The sequence below is a fragment of the Manis javanica genome, chromosome 2, assembly GCF_040802235.1.
Source record: "Manis javanica isolate MJ-LG chromosome 2, MJ_LKY, whole genome shotgun sequence".
Taxonomy (NCBI): Eukaryota; Metazoa; Chordata; class Mammalia; order Pholidota; family Manidae; genus Manis; species Manis javanica.
The window spans coordinates 111,065,525-111,089,562 of NC_133157.1; the positions used below are offsets into that span (position 1 = coordinate 111,065,525).

Sequence of the window (24,038 nt, forward strand, 5' to 3'; positions counted from 1 at the left end):
TAAAACATTTGGCCTGCTGGGTGTTTCTGAGTGAAAAGAAAAGAGTCAGTAAAGGTTACAATGATTTCTGAAAGAGAGTAGGAATTTAGGAACTGATTATTGTTTCCATATGGTAGACAAATCATTAAAATCACCATACTGTGTTTCATTTTATATACACATTATCTTTCATATATTTTAGAGCATACATTACATATATATTTACATACTATTTAAATATATGCATTTATGTGATAAATATCATTGCTCACTTGTCAAATCCAGGCTAACGGAGTATGGTTCATACCATGACTGATTTTTCCATGGTTTTCATTTGTATTTCTTCCCTATAATTCAACACAATTCCTTCCAGTTTGATGATCAGGAGGAAACCAAGTAAGAACCACCTTACAGTATAACGGGCAAGCTTCCAAGTGCAGTCAAGAGTGAACCCAGGGCTTGCCCCCATAAGCCCGCTGGGAATTAGGTTTTAATGTATTTTCTGGGTCTTGGTCTCCTTCAAATCTACTATCTCTTCCAGGCATAAAGAGGAATTATCCCATCCTTTGATAGACTGTGAAGACTTCATGACCCTCAGTGGTAAATTTAAAAGCTGATAACATTCTACAAGCCAATGAGTGAATCAGGACTAACTGAAAATCATTTTCTTCCAGCTTTTTGTACACTCATCACTATTCATTTCAAAATTAGGCCCGTGAATCACTAAGTCAAAATTATAAAAATGGCTCATAACATTAAAACCATGCTTTAAATAATTCATCTACAATTGTAATATCACTTCTGAGATAAATGGGTATCTACTTTGTATCATATACCTACTTGAAATTTACTTTTTGACTTTATATTTTTCTCAATCAACCTAAAACTGAAAGATCATTCCATCATACTAAAACTAAAAGACCAAAACAACAGAATAATTACAATAGGGATTGTTCAACATAGAGGGACTAAAAATAACAGAAAAAAAGCTACATGTTTCACAAAATACCATGTAAGATTTATTATAGGTCAGCTGTAAACTTAAGACTTGAGAGCGTCTGGAACAGAGCCTGGCTCCTGTGGTAGGTATTAAAGATAAATTAATGAAGAAGATGGCTTTGCTCTGCCATTGAATGTGGAAAAGGGTTGACACAAAAGGAGATCAAGAACATTCCCAGGCAGTGACACAGCAAAACTAAACTCACAGAGATGAAGAATATGGGGCATGACTGGAGAAAGGCAAGAGGCCCATCTAGATAAGTGAGTGCTTCATGGAGTCAAATAGAGAAGACAGGAGTTGCACTAAAGGATAAGAAACTTAGTAGGCAATTAAGAGCCTCTAAGAAGTTTTCTTTATAACTTGTATGAATTTGTGAATCTTGATGAGCTCCCTTTTCATTTCCTTTCTCACTATTGCAGTTTAGATACAGAATTTATTGTTGCTGGTAAACTTTATAATTTGGTCCATATGTTGCAAAATAGTCAAGCTTGATTCCAACAAAGGAAAAAAGAGGACTGGCCATCACCCAGAGATGGATGACATGGAAATTAGATATGAACAAGTAACGAAGGAGACTCTGAAGTACCAACGTATGACTTAGGATTGGCTAGTGGTATGCTTCCAACCAGTTCTTTCACTTTTGAGGGAATGATACAGGTACAATTCAAGATTATTTGTAGTGATGGCAGAGGAGAAGATGGCCAGCTTCCACAGCAAGTATTCAAAGCTGGTGGAATTGGCCAGTTTTATCCTCTGGTTTAGTCAGTCTTACTTGCTTCTCTCTCATTTTTCTGTCTGAGCACCTCAGTTTTACATGTAATTTTTAGAGTTATCCAATGTCCCTTCAATAAACTTATTTCCTGCTTAAATTAAGCCCAACTCAGATTCTGTTGCTTGCAATATAAATTCTTCTTCTTCTTTTTTTTTTTTTTTTTACTGTGGTGACTAAGAAAAATGTGAGGTCTACTTTTCTGGAACTTAAACTATAATAGGGGACAGGTAAATTTGGTCATATATGTGTCAGTAATTTAGTTAAGTCAGTTGTAGAGCCATGACAGAGATTCTAATGAGTAGTAAGAAGGATCTGTAGTAGAGTTTGAGCAGCAAAATGGAACATAGGGGGAAGAAAGAAGGTAAAATATATAGAATTTGATGCTTGTGGTGTGTTTAAAGAAATAGAGGAGTTAAGAGGGCAGAGTCAATATGGCGGTGTGAGTAGGACAGTGGGAATCTCCTCCCAAAAACATATATACTTCTGAAAATACAACAAATACAACTAATCCTAAAAGAGAGACCAGAAGACACAGGACAACAGCCAGACTACATCCACACGTGCGAGAACCCAGCGCCTGGTGAAAGGGGTAAGATACAAGCCCCAGCCCGGCGGGACCCGAGTGCCCCTCGCCCCAGCTCCTGGCAGGAGGAGAGGAGTCGGGGAGGGGAGGAGGAGGGAGCCCAGGACTGCTAAACACCCAGCCACAGCCACCTGCACTAGAGCACCAGACACAGTGCATGCATGGAGGGCTGGAAACTAGGGAAACAGGGCATAAAGACCTCTAAGAGGGTTCTGAAGCTGATGCCCCTGTAACAAAGAAAAGTGAGTGCTTTTTGAAGGTCTTAAAGGGACAGGGATGTAACAGCTGGACGGAAAAAACACAGGTCACAGCCTAGAGGCTGGAAATTACAGGGAAAACCGGGTGCACTAACCCCCTGGGCAACAGCTCTGAGACCCCTCACGGAAGTAAACAGCTAAACAGCCATTCAGTCCATTACCCCTCCGGGCGCTGTGAAAGCAGAGAAGCAGCCTAAGGCAGGCCCCACTCTCAGAAAGGGAGCTTCCTACATATTGGCCGGGCAAGACACAAAGATTCAGTCTACATGCAATTACCCAAAACAAGCCACTAGGGGTCGCAGTTGTCCCAGTAAAGAAAGGCCAGTAGCAAGTGAAAACTTTGGCCCTCCCAGCCGACAGTGAAAAGCACCTGTCAACATGAAAAGGCAAAAAAATATGATCCAGACAAGACTAACCCAGACAGCTTTGGCATCTGCTACATCTTCCCCTGAGAAGGAACCTGGGGAGATACATTTAACCAGTCTTCCTGAAAAAGAATTCAAAACAAAAGTCATAACCATGCTGATGGACTTGCAGAGAAATATGCAAGAACTAAGGAAGGAGAATACAGAAATAAAAAAAGCTCTGTAAGGACTTCAGAACAGAATGGACGAGATGCAAGAGACCATTAATGGACTAGAAAACAGAGAACAGGAATGCAGAGAAGCTGATGCAGACAGAGATAAAAGGATCGCCAGGAATGAAAGAATTCTAAGAGAGCTGAGTGACCAATCGAAAAGGAACAATATACACATTATAGGGGTACCAGAAGAAGAAGAGAGAGATAAAGGGATAGAAAGTGTCTTTGAAGAAATAATTGCTGAAAACTTCCCCAAACTAGGGGAAGAAATGACCTCTCAGACCACAGAGGTACACAGAACTCCCATGACAAGGGATCCAAGGAGGGCAACACCAAGACACATAATAATTAAAATGGCAAAGATCAAAGACAAGGACAAAGTATTAAAGGTAGCCAGAGGTAAAAAAAAAAAAAAAGGCTACCTACAAAGGAAAACCTATCAGGCTGTCATCAGACTTCTCAACAGAAACCCTACAGGCCAGAAGAGAATGGCATGATATACTTAATGCAATGAAACAGAAGGGCCTCGAACCAAGACTACTGTATCCAGCACGAATATCATTTAAATATGAAGGAGGGATTAAACAATTCCCAGACAAGCAAAAGTTGAGGGAATTTGCCTCCCACAAACCACCTCTACAAGGCATCTTACAGGGACTGCTCTAGATGGGAGCACTCCTAAAAAGAGCACAAAACAAAACACCCAACATACGAAGAAGGGAGGAGGAGGAATAAGAAGGGAGAGAAAAAAAGAATAATCAGGCCGTGTTTATAATAGCTCAACAAGCGAGTTAAGTTAGACAGTAAGATAGTAAAGAAGCTAACCCTGGACCTTTGGTAACCACAATCTTAAAGCCTGCAATGGCAATAAGTACATACCTTTCAATAATTACCCTAAATGTAAATGGACTGAGCACACCAATCAAAAGACACAGAGTAATAGAATGGATAAAAAAGCAAGATCCATCCATATGTTGCAAACATGAGACTCACCTCAAACCCAAAGATATGCACAGACTTAAAGTCAAGGGATGGAAAAAGATATTTCATGCAAACAACAGTGAGAAGAAAGCAGGTGTTGCAATTCTGGTATCAGACAAAACAGACTTCAAAATAAAGAAAGTAACAAAAGATAAAGAAGGACATTACATAATGATAAAGGGCTCAGTCCAACAAGAGGACATAACCATTATAAATATATTTGCACCCAATACAGGAGCACCAACATACCTGAAACAAATACTAACAGAACTAAAGGAGGAAATAGAATGCAATGCATTAATTCTAGGAGACTTCAACACACCACTCACTCCAAAGGACAGATACACCAGACAGAAAATAAGTAAGGACACAGAGGCACTGAATAACACACTAGAACAGATGGACCTAATAGACATCTACAGAACTCTACATCAAAAAGCAACAGGATACACATTCTTCTCAAGTGCACATGGAACATTCTCCAGAATAGACCACATACTAGGCCACAAAAGAGCCTCAGTAAATTCCAAAAGATTGAAATCCTACCAACCAACTTTTCAGACCACAAAGGTATAAAACGAGAAATAAACTGAACAAAGAAAGCAAAACGGCTCACAAACACATGGAGGCTTAACAACACGCTCCTAAATAATCAATGGATCAATGACCAAATCAAAATGGAGATCCAGCAATATATGGAAACAAACGACAACAACAACACAAAGCCCCACCTACTGTGGGACACAGCAAAAGCAGTCTTAAGAGAAAAATATATAGCAATCCAGGCATTTTTAAAAAAGGAAGAACAATCCCAAATGAATGGTCTAATGTCACAATTATCAAAATTGGAAAAAGAAGAAGAAATGAGGCCTAAGGTCAGCAGAAGGAGGGACATAATAAAGACCAGAGAAGAAATAAATGAAATTGAGATGAATAAAACAATAGCAAAAATCAATGAAACCAAGAACTGGTTCCTTGAGAAAATAAACAAAATAGATAAGCCGCTAGCCAGAATTATTAAGAGGAAAAGAGAGTCAACACAAATCAACAGTATCAGAAACAAGAAAGGAAAAATCATGACGGACCCCACAGAAATACAAAGAATTATTAGAGAGTACTATGAAAACCTATATGCTAACAAGCTGGGAAACCTAGGAGAAATGGACAACTTCCTAGAAAAATACAACCTTCCAAGACTGACCCAGAAAGAAACAGAAAATCTAAACAGACCAATTACCAGCAACAAAATTTAGCGATAATCAAAAAGCTACCAAAGAACAAAACCCCCAGGCCAAATGGATTCACCTCGGAAATTTATCAGACCTACAGGGAAGACATAATACCCATTCTCCTTAAAGTTCTCCAAAAAATAGAAGAAGAGGGAATAGTTCCAAACTCATTCCATGAAGCTAACATCACCCTAATACCAAAACCAGGCTAAGACCCAACCAAAAAAGAAGACTACAGACCAATATCCCTGATGAGCGTAGATGCAAATATACTCAACAAAATCTTAGCAAACCAAATTCAAAAATACATCAAAAGGATCGTACACCATGACCAAGTGGGATTCATCCCAGGGATGCAAGGATGGTACAACATTCGAAAGTCCATCAACATCATCCACCACATCAACAAAAAGAAAGACAAAAACCACATGATCATCTCCATAGATGCTGAAAAAGCATTTGACAAAGTTCAACAACCATTCATGATAAAAACTCTTAGCAAAATGGGAAAGAGGGCAAGTACCTCAACATAATAAAAGCCATTTATGATAAACCCACAGCCAACATTATATGGAACAGCGAGAAGCTGAAAGCTTTTCCTCTGAGATTGGGAACTAGACAGGGATGCCCAATCTTGCCACTGTTACTTAACATAGTACTGGAGGTCCTAGCTATGGCAATCAGACAAAACAAAAAAATACAAGGAATCCAGATTTGTAAAGAATAAGTTTAACTGTCACTATTTGCAGATGACATGATACTGTACATAAAAAACCCTAAAGACTACACTCCAAAACTACTAGAACTGATATTGGAATACAGCAAAGTTGCAGGATACAAAATTAACACACAGAAATCTGTGGCATTCCTATACACTAACAATGAACCAATAGAAAGAGAAATCAGGAAAACAACTCCATTCACAATTGCATCAAAAAAAAAAAAAATACCTAGGAATAAATCTAACCAAAGAAGTGAAAGACTTATACTCTGAAAACTACAAGTCACTCTTAAGAGAAATTAAAGGGGACACTAACAGATGGAAACTCATCCCATGCTCATGGCTAGGAAGAAGTAATATCATCAAAATGGTCATCCTGCCCAAAGCAATATACAGATTTGATGCAATCCCTATGAAACTACCAGCAACATTCTTCAATGAACTGGAACAAATAATTCAAAAATTCATATGGAAACACCAAAGACCCCGAATAGCCAAAGCAATCCCGAGAAAGAAGAATAAAGTAGGGGGGATCTCACTCCGCAACTTCAAAGTCTACTATGAAGCCATAGTAATCAAGACAATTTGGTACTGGCACAAGAACAGAGCCACAGACCAATGGAACAGACTAGAGAATCCAGACATTAACCCAGACATATATGGTCAATTAATATTTGATAAAGGAGCCATGGACATACAATGGCGAAATGACAGTCTCTTCAACAGATGGTGCTGGCAAAACTGGACAGCTACATGTAGGAGAGTGAAACTTGACCATTGTCTAACCCCATATACAAAAGTAAACTCAAAATGGATCAAAGACCTGAATGTAAGTCATGAAACCATTAAACTCTTGGAAAAAAACATAGGCAAAAACCTCTTAGACATAAACATCAGTGACCTCTTCTTGAACATATCTCCGCAGGCAAGGAAAACAACAGCAAAAATGAACAAGTGGGCCTATATTAAGCTGAAAAGCTTCTGTACAGCAAAAGACACCATCAATAGAACAAAAAGGAACCCTACAGTATGGGAGAATATATTTGAAAATGACACATCCGATAAAGGCTTGATGTCCAGAATATATAAAGAGCTCACACGCCTCAATAAACAATAAACAAATAACCCAATTAAAAATGGGCAGAGGAACTGAACAGACAGTTCTCTAAAAAAGAAATAAAGATGACCAACAGACACATGAAAAGATGCTCCACATCGCTAATTATCAGAGAAATGCAAATTAAAACTACAATGAGGTATCACCTCACACCAGTAAGGATGGCTACCATCCAAAAGACAAACAACAACAAATGTTGGTGAGGCTGTGGAGAAAGGGGAACCCAAGAATGGACTAACAGGTACCAAAGGGAAAGGGACTGTGGAGGATGGGTGGGTAGGGAGGGATTAGGGGGGGAAGTAAAAGGGTGGTATTAAGATTAGCATACATGGGGGGGTGGAAGAAAGGGGAGGGGTGTACAACACAGAGAAGACAAGTAGTGATTCTACAACATTTTGCTATGCTGATGGACAGTGACTATGAAGGTGTTTATAGGGGGGACCTGGTATAGGGGAGAGCCTAGTAAACATTATATTCATCATGTAAGTGTAGATTAATGATAACAGAAGAAAAAAGAAAAAGAAAGAAAGAAAAGGGGGATTACTGCCTAATTGGATAAAACTAACTCTAAATCAATGATTAATGCATGCTTTAAATATCCTTAATTTTGACCACTTAAAGGGTGTCAGATGATCGGCTATGGAAGTACATTTTTCTGATAATATTCCTTTCTCTTAAAAAAAAAAAAGCAGTTTCTGTGTGGTGACCTCCAATGAGTTCTACACAATGGTAGAAAGAGCATATCAAAGTGTGGGCAAAGGGTCTGTTTGTGTTTATATAGAGGATCGAAGCCTAATTTGGCTACCCAGAAAATGAACTAAGATACGATATGAAAAAGAACTTCCAACATCAGCACTCTCAGGAAGACTCATGCCAGAAGATGATCATCAAAAAACCCCAACAAAGATCCACACGCTGCTACAGCTGTAGATGCACTCATCCCACAGGTTACTGGACTTGCCATGAGAATGAAGAAGGATATATCTAAGCTGGCCTGTGCATACAGTAAAACAACAAATTTGACTGGATCTGTACTCTTGGAACACAACCAAGAATTAGGAGAAGTGCAAATTGTAGCGCTCCAAAGTCTTACAACTACAGACTATCTACTGTTAAAAGAACATATGAGATGTGAACAGTCCCCAGGAATGGGTTGTTTTAATTTGTCTGACTTCTCTCAGACTGTTCAAGTTCAGTTGGACAATACCCACCATATCATAGATAAGTTTTCACAAATGCCTAAGGTGCCTAACTGGTTTTCTTGGTTTCACTGGAGATGGCTGGTAATTGTAGGTCTTCTTTGGTTATGTAACTGTACTCCTATTATGTCAATGTATGTGCACAATTTAATTAGTAGTTTAAAACCTATACATGCTGAAGTTACTCTACAAGAAGATATGTCAAAGAAATAATCAATCTTCCCATGTTTTCTTCTCTCTGCTACTTCTATAGCTTTTCTTCTTCCTTCCTAATTACAACCCTTTAGTAGAATTCGTGCCTCATATCGAAAATTACCGAGTATCATAATTCTTCCAAGTGGTAAAGATACCTCAAGACAAATGCTGGGCATAGAAGCCACAGGGCATAAATCTTCAAAGAAGTAAAAAGCTAACCTTTTCAAACAACATTGCTTCTCTCTCACTTACCAACTTTACATTTCCCTGTATGGCCCCAGAAGATGACTGGTTAGCCAGAGACCAGTAAGATTCCTCAAGGGAGGAACAACCTAAGACAGGCACAGTCACAGGGGGGCCATCAGGTGAGAAACTGGGGATCAACAGAGGTGAGGCTTAGAACCTCACCCCCTCTGTTTTGAGAGAAATCTTCTGCATCCGTGGATGTTTTGTTGCCCTTGTCTACCTTGGATTAACATATAGTCTCCAGGCACACACCTGATCATCTACATTTGCTCTCTTACAACACTAAATTATGTTTTCTACCTTTATCTTGCATCTACCTACCACTTCAGCATTTTATTAATAATAATGATAATAATAATAATAATAATAATAATAATAATAAAGGGAGAAATGTGGGATCCACATATAAATCAAGTATAAAGTTCAAACGAATATTCATATTTGACCTGATTGTTTATAGTTCATATTTCGTGATCAAAACCGAAAGTTTCTCTGATGACTGCCCTTGTACTGTTCACCATGTAACTTATTCACTATGTAAGAATTTGTTCTCCATGTAAGAACTTGTTCGTTATGCTTCAGAAGATTGGAGACTGACGAAAATTAGGCTTGGGGTGGATTAATGATTGTGCATTGAGCATTGACCCCCTATACAGAATTTTATTGTTGTTAACAACCAGTTGGTCAATAAATATGAGATGCTCTCTCAAAAAACAAACAAACAAACAAAAAAGGTACAGACTTCCAATTGTAAAATAAATAAGTAACTGGGATGTAATGTATAGCATAAGGAATATAGTCAAAATATTATAAGAACTTTGTGTGGTGATAGGTGGTAGCTAGAATTATCATGTATATAAATGTTGAATCACTGTGTTGTACACCTGAAACTAATGTAATACTGTGTGTCAACTACCCTTTAATAAAAAAATTAAAAAAAAAAGAAATAGAGGAGTTAAGAAAAACTGTTTCAAAGAGGATGTTTAGAAAAAGATATAAAGACACTGAAATATTAATGACATTTGTTTTCCTATGGTTATTCATAACCAAGAGGTTTTTGAGGTTTCTTTATCAATTCAATAAAAGTTACAAATATCCTTATTATGGAATTCTTGCCATCAGCAGCAATTCTGATACTTACCACTAGGGAAATGTGCTTTCTCTATTTTGAACCATCACTTTAGTTTTCATTCACCTGTCCAGCTGAGAGGGAGGTGAGACCACTACCCCTGAGGCTCATTCTTGTGGCCTTAAGTGCACTGCAGCCTGTTGTCCTCATTCTCCAAAGCTGACTGTGTGCATTTCTTCTATCTCCACCTTCAGGGATACCACACTGCCCAACTGAAATCAACCATCCTGGGAGTATTTACACCAAGGAAATAGGCCAAGTGCTATAAATCAAGGCTTTTTTTTTTAAGAGCTACTTTACAAGCACACCACTAAATATTTCTCATGAGTATTCACTTATGGCTGATGAAATAACTTCTATATACTTGAGGCTGCCTACAAGTCAGATGAAATTGTCTTAGAAGCACAGTCCTTAGAGCATGGTGACAAATGCTTTTGTTCTATTGTCCTTCATGTTACATGAGAGTGTGTTTTTGAAGGAGGTGGAATGGGGACAGAAAAACCTAATATGAAGTTGAAATGAAGTTTAGAGTTAGGTGTTTTTAATCAGAGGATGTTAAGATGGACAGGAGAAAAAAAATGGGCTGATAAATGTAAAAATCTGGATGTCTTCTTTTAAGATATGGACAATAATAAGTTAAGTTAGTTATCTTAGCTCATTTGAATCTAAACAGAGTTAACCAAGGAATGATGGAAAAAACACATAATTTTGATGGTATAGAACTTTCTACATTCTCTGAGGACTGAATGAAGAATTCACTCATATAAATGAATACTGGAAAAAACTGAACTTCTTTCTCTTGCTTTGTTTAATAAACATTCATTGTAGCAAATCCTTTTCTATAGGAACTCTTGCACTTTTTTATAGCTGTATTCCAATGGAAAACAATGCCCTATTCTATATATTTTTATTCAATAAAATAGAAAATTTGGAGAGAAATTTATCAAAATTTGATCAGTTTCAAATTTTATGCGAAAACAATGCTTATTTATCCAGCATTCCTGAGGAATGAAGTTTTTTTTGCTTTTTTTTGCTACATGTTAACACTTAAAAGAACATTTTTGACAAGTGTTTCAGACACATAAGTGTGTAATTGCTATTCTTTTCTTTCTTGAAATCCTTAAAAATTCTGTATGAATTTAATGAAAATTGTGTTATCAATAATGTAAAGTACATGAAAGGTAAGTAAAATTATAGTTTTTGTATACAGCTGAAATTAAGTTGCTATCAATGGGGAACAGAAATAGTAACCATAAAATGTTTTATTTAAGAATCATGGTAACCACAGTTCAACAACCCATAGTAGATACACAAAAGAGAAAGAGAAAGGAATCAAAGCATACCACTACAAAAAAAAATAATAAATACCACAAAGGAAAATAGTGAGAGGAAGGAACTACAAACCAACCAGAAAACAATTAACAAATTGGCAATAGTAAGTACTTATTTATCAATAATTTGTTTAAATGTAAATGGATTGAATTTTCCAATCTAAAGACATAGAGTGGAGAAGAAAAGAAGGCAGGAGAGGATTAAAGATGGCTGCTTGAGAGGTGAGACAGAGGCTTCCTCCTAAAACTGCATACAATTTGAAAATATAGTTGGTGCAACTAATCATGGAAAGGCCAACAGGAAAGAGGACTGCACCAGACTGCATACACCTGGAGAAAAAAGCAGACCTCACGGAACAGAGTAACGTACCAGAGCTGTGGCCTGGTGGGACTTGAGCCCTTCCCCCACTCCAGCTCACTGGCGGAAGAGAAACTGAGCAGGGAGGGAGTGGAAGGCGTGGGACTGCTGAATACCTAGCTCTGGAGATCTGCTCTGGGAGCACAAACCTACATTTCATGGTGCTTTCATGATACTTGCGTGATTACGGGGTTGGAAAGCTAAGACAAGCAGAATTCCTGGAGAGTCTGAGATTCCATCCACTTGTGGAAAGCAGGGATCCATATCCAGCTGCTCTGGGAAAAAAGCTTATACCTGTATGCTCGGCCCACTGGTTCAGGCAGTAGAGACAGGCACAGCAGCCAGAAAGCAGAGAACAGCTCTTTCCTCCCCCCAAGGCACCAATACCGTTCCCCTGTGACCCCCGACATTGCTTCAGGGGCTGAGCAGCTCCAGAGAGTGGACCCTCTGGACACTAGAGGGCATATATACAAATATGAAATGCCAAAGGAACCTGGTCCAGAGTAAAATTAACATAACTCCAGAGAAAGATTTAAATGATATGGACCTTATGACTCGTCCTGAAAGGGAGTTCAAAATAAAAATCATCAACATGCTAATGGAGGTACAGAAGGATATCCAAGAACTCAGGATTGAATTCTGGTCAGAGATCCAATTGCTGAAGAGCACAATGGAGGGTCTTAAAAGCAGGTTGGATATGGTGGAGGAGACAATTTATTAAATAGAAATTAGAGCAGAGGAATACAAAGAAGGTGAGGCACAGAGAGGAAAAAGGATCTCTAGAAATAAAAGAATATTGAGAGAACTGTGTGACAAATCCAAACGGAATGACATTCACATTATAGGGATACCAGAAGAAGAAGAAGAGAGAGAAAGAGACATAAAGTGTCTTTGAGGAGGTAATTGCTGAAAACTTCCCAAATCTGGGGAAAGAGATAGTCTCTCAGACCATGGAGATCCACAGATCTCCCAACACCAGGTACCCAAGGAAGACAACACCAAGACATATAGCAATAAAACTGGCAAAGATCAAGGACAAGGACAGACTACTAAGGACAGAGAAAAATAAGATCACATACAAAGGACAGCACATCAGGCTAATTAGACTTCTCGGCAGAAACCTTACAGGCCAGAAGGGAGTGGCATGATGTATTTAATGCAATGAAGCAGAAGGGCCTGGAACCAAGATTACTTTATCTGGCAAGATTATCATTTAAATTTGAAGGAGGGACTAAACAATTTTCAGATAAGCAAAAGCTGAGAGAATTTACCTCCCACAAATAATCTCTACAGTCTATTTTGGAGGGACTGCTATAGATGGAAGTGTTCCTAGGGTTTAATAGCTGTCACCAGAGGTAATAAAACCACAGTAAAAAAAGTAGAACAGCTAATTACTAAGCAAATCCAAATTAAATTAACTATCCCCAAAGTCAATCAAGGGATAGACAAAGAATACAGAATATGATACCTAATATATAAAGAATGGAGGAGGAAGAAAAAGGAGGAGAAAAAGAAAAGAACCTTTAGATTGTGTTTGTAACAGCATACTAAGTGAGTTAAGTTAGACTCTTAGATAGTAGGGAAATTAACCTTGAACCTTTGGTAACCACGAATCTTAAGTCTGTGATGGCAATATGTACATACCTATCGATAACCACCCTAAATGTAAATGGACTGAATGCACCAATAAAAAGACATAGAGTCACTGAATGGGTGAAAAAAACAAGACCCATCTATATGCTGCCTGCAAGAGACTCACTTTAAACCCAAAGACATACACAGACTAAAAGTGAAGGGATGGAAAAAGATATTTCATGCAACTAACAGAAAGGAAAAAGCAGGAGTTGCAGTACTTGTATCAGACAAAATAGACTTCAAAACACAGAAAGTAACAAGAGACAAAGAAGGGCATTACATAATGATAAAGGGGTCAATCCAACAAGAAGATATAACATTACAAATATCTATGCTCCCATCACAGGAGTACCCACATATGTGAAACAAATATACTAACAGAATTAAAAGGGGAAATAGAATGCAATGCATTCATTCTAGGAGAATTCAACATTCCACTCACTCTGAAGGACAGGTCAACCAGACAGAAGATAAGTAAGGAGACAGAGGCACTGAACAACACAATAGAACAGATGGACCTAACAGACATCTACAGAACTCTACACCCAAAAGCAACAGAATACACATTCTTCTAAAGTGCACATGGAACATTTTCAAGAATAGATAATATACTAGGCCACAAAAAGAGCCTTGGTAAATTCAAAAAGACTGAAATTGTATCAAACAGTTTCTCAGACCACAAAGGTATGAAACTAGAAATAAATTACACAAAGAAAATGAAAAATCCCACAAACACCTGGAGGCTTCACAACATGCTCCCAAATAATCAATGGATCAATGACCAAAAAAAAAACAGAGATCAAGCAATATATGGAGTCAAATGACAACAACAATTCAACACCACAAAGTCTGTGGGACACAGCCAAGGATGTGCTAAGAGAAAAGTATATTGCAATACAGGCCTCCCTCAGGAAAGAAGAAAAATCCCATATAAGCAGTCTAAACTCACAATTGATGAAACTAGGAAAAGAACAACAAATGAGGCCCAAAGTCAGTAGAAGGAGGGACATAATAAAGATTAGAGCAGAAATAAATAAAACTGAGAAGAATAAAACAATAGAAGGAATCAATGAAAGCAAGAGCTGGTTCTTTGAGAAAATAAAAATAGATAAGCCCCTAGCCAGATTTATCAAGTAAAAAAGAGAGTCTACTCTCATAAACAGAATCAGAAATGAGAAAGGAAAAATCACTATGGACACCACAGAAATACAAAGAATTATTAGAGAATACTATAGAAAATTATATGCTAACAAACAGGATAACATAGTAGAAATGGACAACTTTCTAGAAAAATACAACCTTCCAAGGCTGACCAAGGAAGAAACAGAGAATCTGAATAGACCAATTACCAGCAACAAAATGGAACTGGTAATCAAAAACATACCTAAGAACAAAATTCCTGAACCAGGCAGCTTCACCACTCTATTTTATCAAACATTTAGTGAAGACCTAATACCCATTCTCCTTAAAGTTTTCCAAAAAATAGAAGAAGAAGGAATACTTCCAAACTCATTCTAAGAGGCCAGCATCACTCTAATTCCAAAACCAGGCAAAGACACCACAAAAACATAAAATTACAGACCAATATTCTTGATGAGCGTAGATGCAAAAACATTCAACAAAATATTAGAAAACTGAATTCAAAAATACATCAAAAGGATCATACACCATGACCAAGTGGGATTCATCCCAGGGATGCAAGGATGGTACAACATCTGAAAATCATCAACATCATCCACCACATAAACAAAAAGAAGGACAAAAACCACATTATCATCTCCATAGATGCTGAAAAAGCATTTGACAGAATTCAACATCCATTCATAATAAAAACTCTCAACAAAATGGGTATAGAAAGCAAGTACCTCAACATAATAAAGTCCATATATGACAAACCCACAGCCAACATCATACTTAACAGCAAGAAGCTGAAAGCTTTTTCTTTAAGATCAGGAACAAGACAAGGATGCCCACTCTCCCCACTTCTATTCAGCATAGTACTGGACATCCTAGCCATCATGGCAATCAGACAACACAAAGAAATAAAAGGCATTCAGATTGGCAAGGAAGAAGTTAAACTGTCCCTGTTTGCAGATGATATGATATTGTACATAAAAATCCCTAAAGAATCCACTCCAAAACTACTAGATCTAATATCTGAATTTAGCAAAGTTGTATGATACAAAATTAATACACAGAAATCTGTGGCATTCCTATACAGTAACAATGAAGTAGCAGAGAGAGAAATCAAGAAAACAATTTCATTCACAGTAGCATCAAAAAGAATAAAATACCTAGGAATAAATTTAACCAAGGAAGTGAAAGACCTATACTTTGAAAACTACAAGACACTCATGAGAGAAATTAAAGAAGATATCAATAAATGTAAACACATCCCATGCTCATGGATAGGAAGAATTAATATTGTAAAAATGGCCATCCTGCCTAAAGCAATCTATAGATTAAATGCAATTCCTATCAAAATACCAACAGCATTCTTCAAAGAACTAGAGAAAATTGTTCTAAAATTCATATGGAACCACAAAAGATCTCAAATAGCCAAAGCAATCCTGAGAAGGAAGAATAAAGCTGGGGGGATTATGCTCCCCAACTTCAAGATCTACTACCAAACTACAGTAATCAAGACAATTTGGTACTGGCACAAGAACAGACCCATAGACCAATGGAACAGACTAGAGAGCCCTGATATAAACCCAATCATATATGGTCAATTAATATATGATAAAGGAGCCATGGACATACAATGGTGAAATGACAGCCTCTTCAACAGCTGGTGTTGGCAAAACTGTACAACTACATGCAAGAGAATGAAACTGGATTATTGTTTAACCCCATACACAAAAGTAAACTCAAAATGGATCAAAGACCCAAATGTAAGTCATGAAACCATAAAACTCTTAGAAGACAACATAGGCAAACATCTCCTGAATATAAGCATGAGCAACTTCTTCCTGAACTGATTTCCTAGAGAAAGGGAAAGAAAAGCATAAATGAATTCATGTGACTTCATCAAACTAAAAAGGCTTTGTACAGCAAAGGACATCATCAACAAAACAAAAAGGCATCCTACAGTATGGGAGAATATATTTGTAAATGACATATCCGACAAGGGGTTAACATCCAAAATATATAAAGAACTTACGCACCTCAACACCAAAATAGCAAATAAACTGATTAACAAATGGGCAGAGGATATGAAGAGACAGTTCTCCAAAGAAGAAATTGAGATGGCCAACAGACACATGAAAAGATGCTCCACATCATCAATCATCCGGGAAATGCAAATTAAAACCGTAATGAGATATCACCTCATACCAGTAAGGATGGCCTTCATCAAAAATACTAAGAACAACAAATGCTGGCGAGGATGTGGAGAAAGGGGAACCCTCCTACACTGCTGGTGGGAATGCAAGCTAGTTCAACCATTGTGGAAATCAATATGGAGGTTCCTCAAAAAACTAAAAACAGAAATACCATTTGACCCCAGAATCCCACTACTTGGAATTTACCCCATGAATACAATTTCTTAGATTCAAAAAGACATATGCACCCCTATGTTTATCGCAGCACTTTTTGCAATAGCCAAGATTTGGAAGCAACCTAAGTGTCCATCAGTAGATGAATAGGTAAAGCAGATGTAGTACATATACACAACAGAATACTATTCAGCCATAAGAAAGAAACAAATCCTACCATTTGCAACAACATGGAAAGAGCTGGAGTACATTATGCTCAGTGAAAAAAGCCAGGCGGAGAAAGACAAATACCAAATGATTTACCTCATTTGTGGAGTATAACAATGAAGCAAAACTGAAGGAATAAAATGGCAGCAGACTCTGAGACTCCAAAAATGAACCAGTGGTTACCAAAGGGTAGGGGTGTGGGAAGGGGGGTGGGGAGGGAGGGAGAAGGGGTTTGAGAGGTTTTATGTTTAGTACACATGGTGTGGGGGATCACGGGGAGAACAATGTTGCACAGAGAAGGGACATAGTGGATCTGTGACATCTTACTACACTGATGGACAATGACTTCATTGAAGTATGGGTGGGGACTTGATAATATGGGTAAATGTAGTAACCACATTGTTTTTCATGTGAAACCTTCATAAGAGTGTATATCAGTTATACCTTAATGAAAAAAAAAGGACATAGAGTGGCTGAATGGATAAAAAAACAAAACAAAAAACCCTAAGACATAACAATAAGCTGTCTACACAAGCTCAATTAAGCTTTAAGGACATACCTCAGTTGTAAGTACAGAGATGAAAAAAGATATTCCACACAAATGATAACCAGAAAGGGAGCAGTGGTAGCTACATTTACATCAGATGAAATAGACCTGAAGTAAAAAACTTTCATAAGAGATTTAAAAAGGTCATATAATGATAAAAGGGTCAATTCAACAGGAAGATTTTTTTTTTTTGCAGATGTGATCATATATATAGAAAACCCAAAGACCCAACAACAAATCTGTTAGAATAAATTAATTCATTAAAGTTGCAGTATACAAAATCAACATATACAAAGTCAGTTGCATTTCTATACACCAACAGTGAACTATCTGAAAGGAATCAATCCCATTGACTATAGCAATCCCATTCATAATAGCAACAAAAAAGTGAAATATTTAGGAATAAACTTACCCAAAGAAGTGAAATACATGTACTCTGAAAATTGTAAAACACCAATGAAGGAAACTGAAGAAAGCCCAAATAAATGGAAAGATATCTGTGTTCATGGGTTGGAAGAATTAATATTGTTAAAATATCTGTATTACTCAAAATGATCTTCATAGTCGATGCAATCCCTACTAAAATCCCAATGGCATTATTTACAGAACAAAAAAATAAGCACCCTAAAACTCACGTGAGCTATGAAAGACCTACAGAATAGGAGAAAATATTTGCAAACCATCTATTTGTTAAGGCATTAATACCCAAAATATATAAGGAACTCAAACAACTCAGTAGCAAAAACACAACCCAGTTAAAAAATGAGGTAAGGTCCTGCACAGCCATTTCTCAAAAGAACACCTATGAATGGACAACAGGTACATGAAAAGATGCTCAATATCAGTACTCATCAGGAAAACACAACTCAAAACTACAGTGAGATATCACCTCACACATGTTAGGATGTCTGTTATCAAGAAAAGAGAACCCTTATACACTGTTGCCAGGAATACAAATAGCTACATCTAATGAGAAAAATAGGATGGTGGTTTCTCAGAAAATTAAAAACAGAGCTGCACATGATCCAGTAATCCCCCTTCTGGGTGTACATGCAAGGAAATGAAATCAGTATCACAAAGAAATTATCTGAAATATCATGTTCACTGTTGCATTATTCACAATAGCAAAGATATGGATTCAACCTAAATGACCACTGATTGATAGATGAATAAAAATATGATGGTGTGTGTGTGTTGGAATATTATTTAGCCTTTAAAGAGAAGGAAAACCTGTCATTTGTGACAGCATGGGTGAACTTGAATGACTTATGCTCAGTGAAATAAACCAGAAAAAGAAAGACAACTGCTACCTGATTTCACACGTGGAATCTAAAAAAACTGAACTCATAAAAGCAAAGAATAGAATGTGAGTTGTCAAAAGCTAGGAAATGAGGGAAATGGGGAGATGTCGATCAAATGGTAGTTTCAACTGTGCCGGATGAATAAACTCTGGACATTTAAAGTATAGCATGGTGACAATAGTTAATAATACTGTACTGTATACTTGAAACTGGCTAAGAAATTCAATCTTAAATGTTCTCACCACACACAAAAATCGTAACTATGTGACATTATGGATATCATAATTAGTTAGACTGTGGTTATCATTTCACAATGTATATGTATGTATATTAAAACACCACATTGTACACTTAAAATATATACAATTTTTAATTGTTGAGAATATTCAGTAAAGCTGGTAAAAAAAAAACACTTCTACCTGAGTCTGTTTGCTGCCTTCTGGAAAATTAAGGCAACTTTAAGAAAAGTGCTAATTCATAACTGATTCTAAATTACTCATTCTTTCTTACAAAGTGTAAAGGTTTTACCCTTTTTGATAACCATAGTTACCAAAAAGTCAGATGCCTAAACTACTGGAAGAACAGCTCACCCAGGAAGCTTAATCTGCCTGATGTTTCCTAGCCCTGGCAAGTAAAAAGAAATAATGTGCAATTTTCACATCTCTAAGAACTGCTATTTATTTTAACAGCCATTGGGAAAAAACACAGGATTGAAAGTAATAAAAGCCTATGCCATAGCTCCCATTTTAATTCCCATAAAGAATTTCAGTTAGGCAATGGTTAAAACAGTGATCACCCAAAAATATTTAGTTCTTAATTATATGTATCATGACCTGATAACTTTTTTATAAAGTAACATTGTTTTGTTCCGGTTACAAACAATACAGTCCTGAACATACATCTATAAAAGCAGGAAAAAATACCAAGAAACAAAAATAATTCTTACTTCCATTTCTCAGAGACAGATATTATTTTATTTTATATGTTCTTACAGCCTTTGTAGATATCTTTATTTGATAAAGAACTTACTAAATTAGTTTCATACTTTTCTGCATAATTTTCTACACTTAGTAATATGTGCTTGTACAGTTTATGTCTTATATTGGTGATATCTTCCATATTCACCAATATATGATATTATTGTCTGTTCTATGGCACAGCTTTTCAATGGCCAGATCATCTATTCAAAGCAATTCCTGGCTTTCCAACAGTACCTCAAAATACTAACACAAAGGTTAGTATCAGTACGAACCCTGATGGGTCCAGACTTCTTTAAAGCTTTATGCTTCTCTTCGGGATTTTGCTCTAAAGTACATTTTTGTTTACTCCAAATGTTGTGTAATAATATTTTATGCAACTTTTCTCCCCAAATCCTCATGAAAATCCAATGAAGCTGTACCCATGCTGCATTTATGTGGCAGTTTTGCACACTCCCTGGCACATGACTGCACATCCCCCAGGATGAGGAACACTGGTTTACTGGATGATGTTCCAAAAGCATCTGCCTGCATGGAGCATGACGTGCAGAGGTACAACTAAGCCTAGAGATTTTGGAAGTTGGGTGGGGAGTTGGTGCAGGCACTTCCATTACACAAGGTCAGGGGCAGAAGACAGCTTATGGTGTAATGCCTAAGGTTTAACTTTTTTTAAAAATCATCTTTGACTATAAAATCTGTTCTACAACATTGTAGGCAAGAATCAGTTAACACTTGGGTAAATATTAAAGTTGTTACTCGCACAATCAGCTATAATTATTATTATTAATAATAATAATGTTTTCAGCTCAAATTTCCTGGTCCTTGCATTAGTCTCTAAAGACTAAACAGACAAATTCTTCTTGCTCTTGAGGAGCTCAGAGCTAGTGGGAAATGGTGCATTTATGCACGTAGGTGCGCGCGTGTGTGTGCGTGTGACAAGAGCTAAGACTGAGCAGTGGAGGGAAACAAACTGAAGATACGGGGATACAGGACAGAGAAGACGTGGAGTAATGACCAAGAACAGACATATTCTTAAAAAGATGTGTGTATGGTGGGGGGAGGGTTTCCTGAGACAGTCAGTGACAAGAGTTCAGCTGTAGATACAGGCATATTTGGAGGTGGAAAGGGAAAGTTAAGAGAGTTTGTTATAAATGAAAAACATCTATTTTCAATTCAAAAGATGTAAGAACGTTGGCAGAGTGAAGAAAATTCAAGGGCACAACTGCAGGGTTTGGGGGATTGTTCCCATTCCATGCCAGGGAATGGGGAAAGTGTCTTGGACCCTGAGGGCTCAGCTAAGGTGATAAACCAAAATTTTTAGTGGCCCTAATGAGCATAGTCAGCAGCAGTTTGGGAAATAAAAATGGTTATAGCAACTCAGTTTCAAAAAGCAATAAAGCCATTATGACTGAACATGAGCTGGATCCCTGCATTTATTCTACAGGGATGGTCTGATAAATAAACACGTCAATATATGCGAAGTATTTAGCACAATACCAGGCACACAAAGAGGATCCAAGTTTAAGTTAAAATGGAAAAATAAGAAATAACAGAATACAAAGTCCTGACTGAGAATAGAACTGAGGTGTTATATCATCAAATCTTGGATTATTAGTGAAAAAGTATACAGAGGCTGTTTTATGGAAAAACGCAGAAAGCTTTGAAAATCTAGAATTATAATTTTCATGTTAATTATGTTTGGAAACAGGCTTAAGAGGACTAATCAAGAACCAGAGGAAGGGAATTTCTTGGAAAAAGGAGCTAATGACAAGATTTTTTATGTATGCAAAAGTATAAGAAAGCTAGATTGTACAGTAGAAACAGAAGAGAAATGACCCAGGAAGGGAAAGGGCTAATATGGAAGGAAAAGACAGTCTGCAAGACATCAGGTGAACAGAGGAATCTTTACCTTGTACATTACTGTGAACCTTTCAAAATAAAGAAAGCAGACCGTAAAGCTACATTAAGGAGATTACTATTTCCTCCAGGTTTCTTACAAATTTATCTCCTAATGGTTGCTCTTTCTTCAATGTATGAGTAGAACTGAACCTAGAAATGTTAAGTCTCTAGAAATTCTTCTCTATTTAGATATTGAAAACAGTACTTGTACATCTCATTTTCTAAAGGAATTACTTACCTCCAAAAATACATTCTGGGGTAAAAGAGATGTCATCTAGAGCAATAAAGATGTCTTTATATCCACTTAAATCAGCTTCAAATGCCACCTTAAAAGGACTGTTACTGGAGAGAGGTACATGTCCATACATCCAACTGGTTCTTTTATTCCCAATCACTGACCACATCAGGATATTCAGTCCAGATTCCTCAATGGTGTACACCTAGTAATGGGGGAAAACAGAAAAAGCAACTCTCTGTGGTGTGGATGTTAGTGATATGTGGATATGCAGATTCTTAATAAAAGAATGGAGTCTGGCCGTGTGACAGCACAATGCCTTGACTAGAACATTGTCTCTCTGTACAAATTGAGGTTATGCAGATAACTGTCTTTTATTTGAATAGTTAGACCTTTATCGGTTTTGTCATCCCAATTTCTGTGTCCCAAAGTGGGACCAATTGGACTTCACTGAAATGAAAAACGTCTGCTCCGTGAAAGGCGTTGTTATGACAATGAAGAGACAACTCAGAGACTGGAGAAAATATTTTAAACTGCACATCTGATAAAGGACTGATATCCATAATGTTCAAAGAACTTCTAAAACTCAAAAATAATAAACAACCCAACACCACACCAAAGCAGCAGCACAGATGGCCAATGAGCATATGACAGCCAGCAGTACATGTCTTCAAGGAAACATGACACCTTTTAGAATGGCAATGATCCAAGTCACCAAACACCACAGCTGTGCGAGGAGCGGCATCTACTCTTCATCATTGCTGCTGGGAATGCAAAATGGTCCAGCCACTGTAGGAGACAGTTTTGCAGTTTCTCACAAAACTTAACACTCTCTAACAATTGCTCTCCTTGGTATTTACCCAAAGGAGCTGAAAACTTACGTCTACACACACAAAAAAATACCTGCACATGAAGTTTATAGCAGCTTTATTTGTAATTGTCAAAACTGGAAGCAACCAAGAGGTTCTTTAATAGGTGAGTGGGTAAACCAATTTTGGTTCATCCATGTGCTGGAATCCTTTCATTTTCTATCAAGTCACAAAAAGACAGGAGGAGTGTTAAGTGTATATTTCTAAGTGAGAGAAGCCAGTCTGAAAAGGCTATAAAAACTATAAAATTTCCATAATATAACTAGAAGGAAATCTAAGTGAACTAGCATTTTCATTTTTTTTTGTTTTTTTTTTAAATAAGAGATCAGTTTATGGGACAAACTGGGAAGATGCCAGGACCTGTAGTGATGAGTTTCTAAGGAATAGACCAACAGACAGATAAGCAGACAGACAGAGGGGCAGGGAAACAAAGCCCCAGAGGGTAAAGGGTTCAGACCCAGCCTCAGTAGCTAAACCCTCTGATCCAGCTCTGCCATGGGGCTGAGGGGGACAAAGAGGGCTGGCAGGGCTCTCAGTTTTTTTAGGGCCCCCTCTCTGGTCTCCTATCACACACCTGCAGGTTGGCATTTCCAGGGCTAGGGAATGGCTTGTCTGGCTGGTGGGGTGGGAGGTCAGGGGGTCAGGCTCTTGGAGACTTTCTCATTTGAGATGGGACATGGAGAATCCCAGTTTGCTCCTTAATACCTCAAAGCTAATTAAATGAATTCAATCACTGCCCTACCCCTGTCTAATCCCAAGTTGGTCAGTGATTAGTTGTATTACAGGGAGGCATTTCTGATCAGCTCCATCCTATTTAAAAGCATAAAACTTTCCATCAGTGTTAAACCTACCTAGCAATCCTAACAATCCTAGCAACTAGGCTGCTGAACAGTGTCATAGTCAGAGGCTAGGACCCACAGTCTAATCCTGGCTCTTCCAGTATTAACTGGATATCATAGGCTAAATTATTTCATCTCTTTAAACTTCAATGGCTCCCTTTTTAAATGGAAGACATATTAATACCTACCTGATAGGTCTGTTACTAGGTCTGTTAAGTTAATACATGTAAAGTACTGACACTAAGTATATTTCCTTTTGATTATTATTCATGTGTTTGCTTTTATACACCAGATCATTTATTTTGAAAGAGGAGTTAATGTAGCAGGATGAGGCATGTTAATGAGAATATTAACT

At 37.4% G+C, this 24,038-nt stretch overlaps 1 protein-coding gene across 8 annotated transcripts in view; it reads right to left on the bottom strand.

The window, feature by feature from the left end:
- Positions 1 to 24,038, bottom strand: part of MALRD1 (MAM and LDL receptor class A domain containing 1) — a 672,837-nt gene that overhangs the window by 179,420 nt on the left and 469,379 nt on the right. For 7 of the 8 annotated variants that reach the window (XM_073229124.1, XM_073229120.1, XM_073229123.1 and 4 more), the window contains one exon: positions 21,979 to 22,180. The exons of the other annotated variant lie outside the window; for it this stretch is intronic. In XM_073229124.1, coding sequence (XP_073085225.1) covers positions 21,979 to 22,180 — 202 coding nt within the window. The remainder of the gene's footprint in view (positions 1 to 21,978; positions 22,181 to 24,038) is intronic. 8 annotated transcript variants of the gene reach the window in all.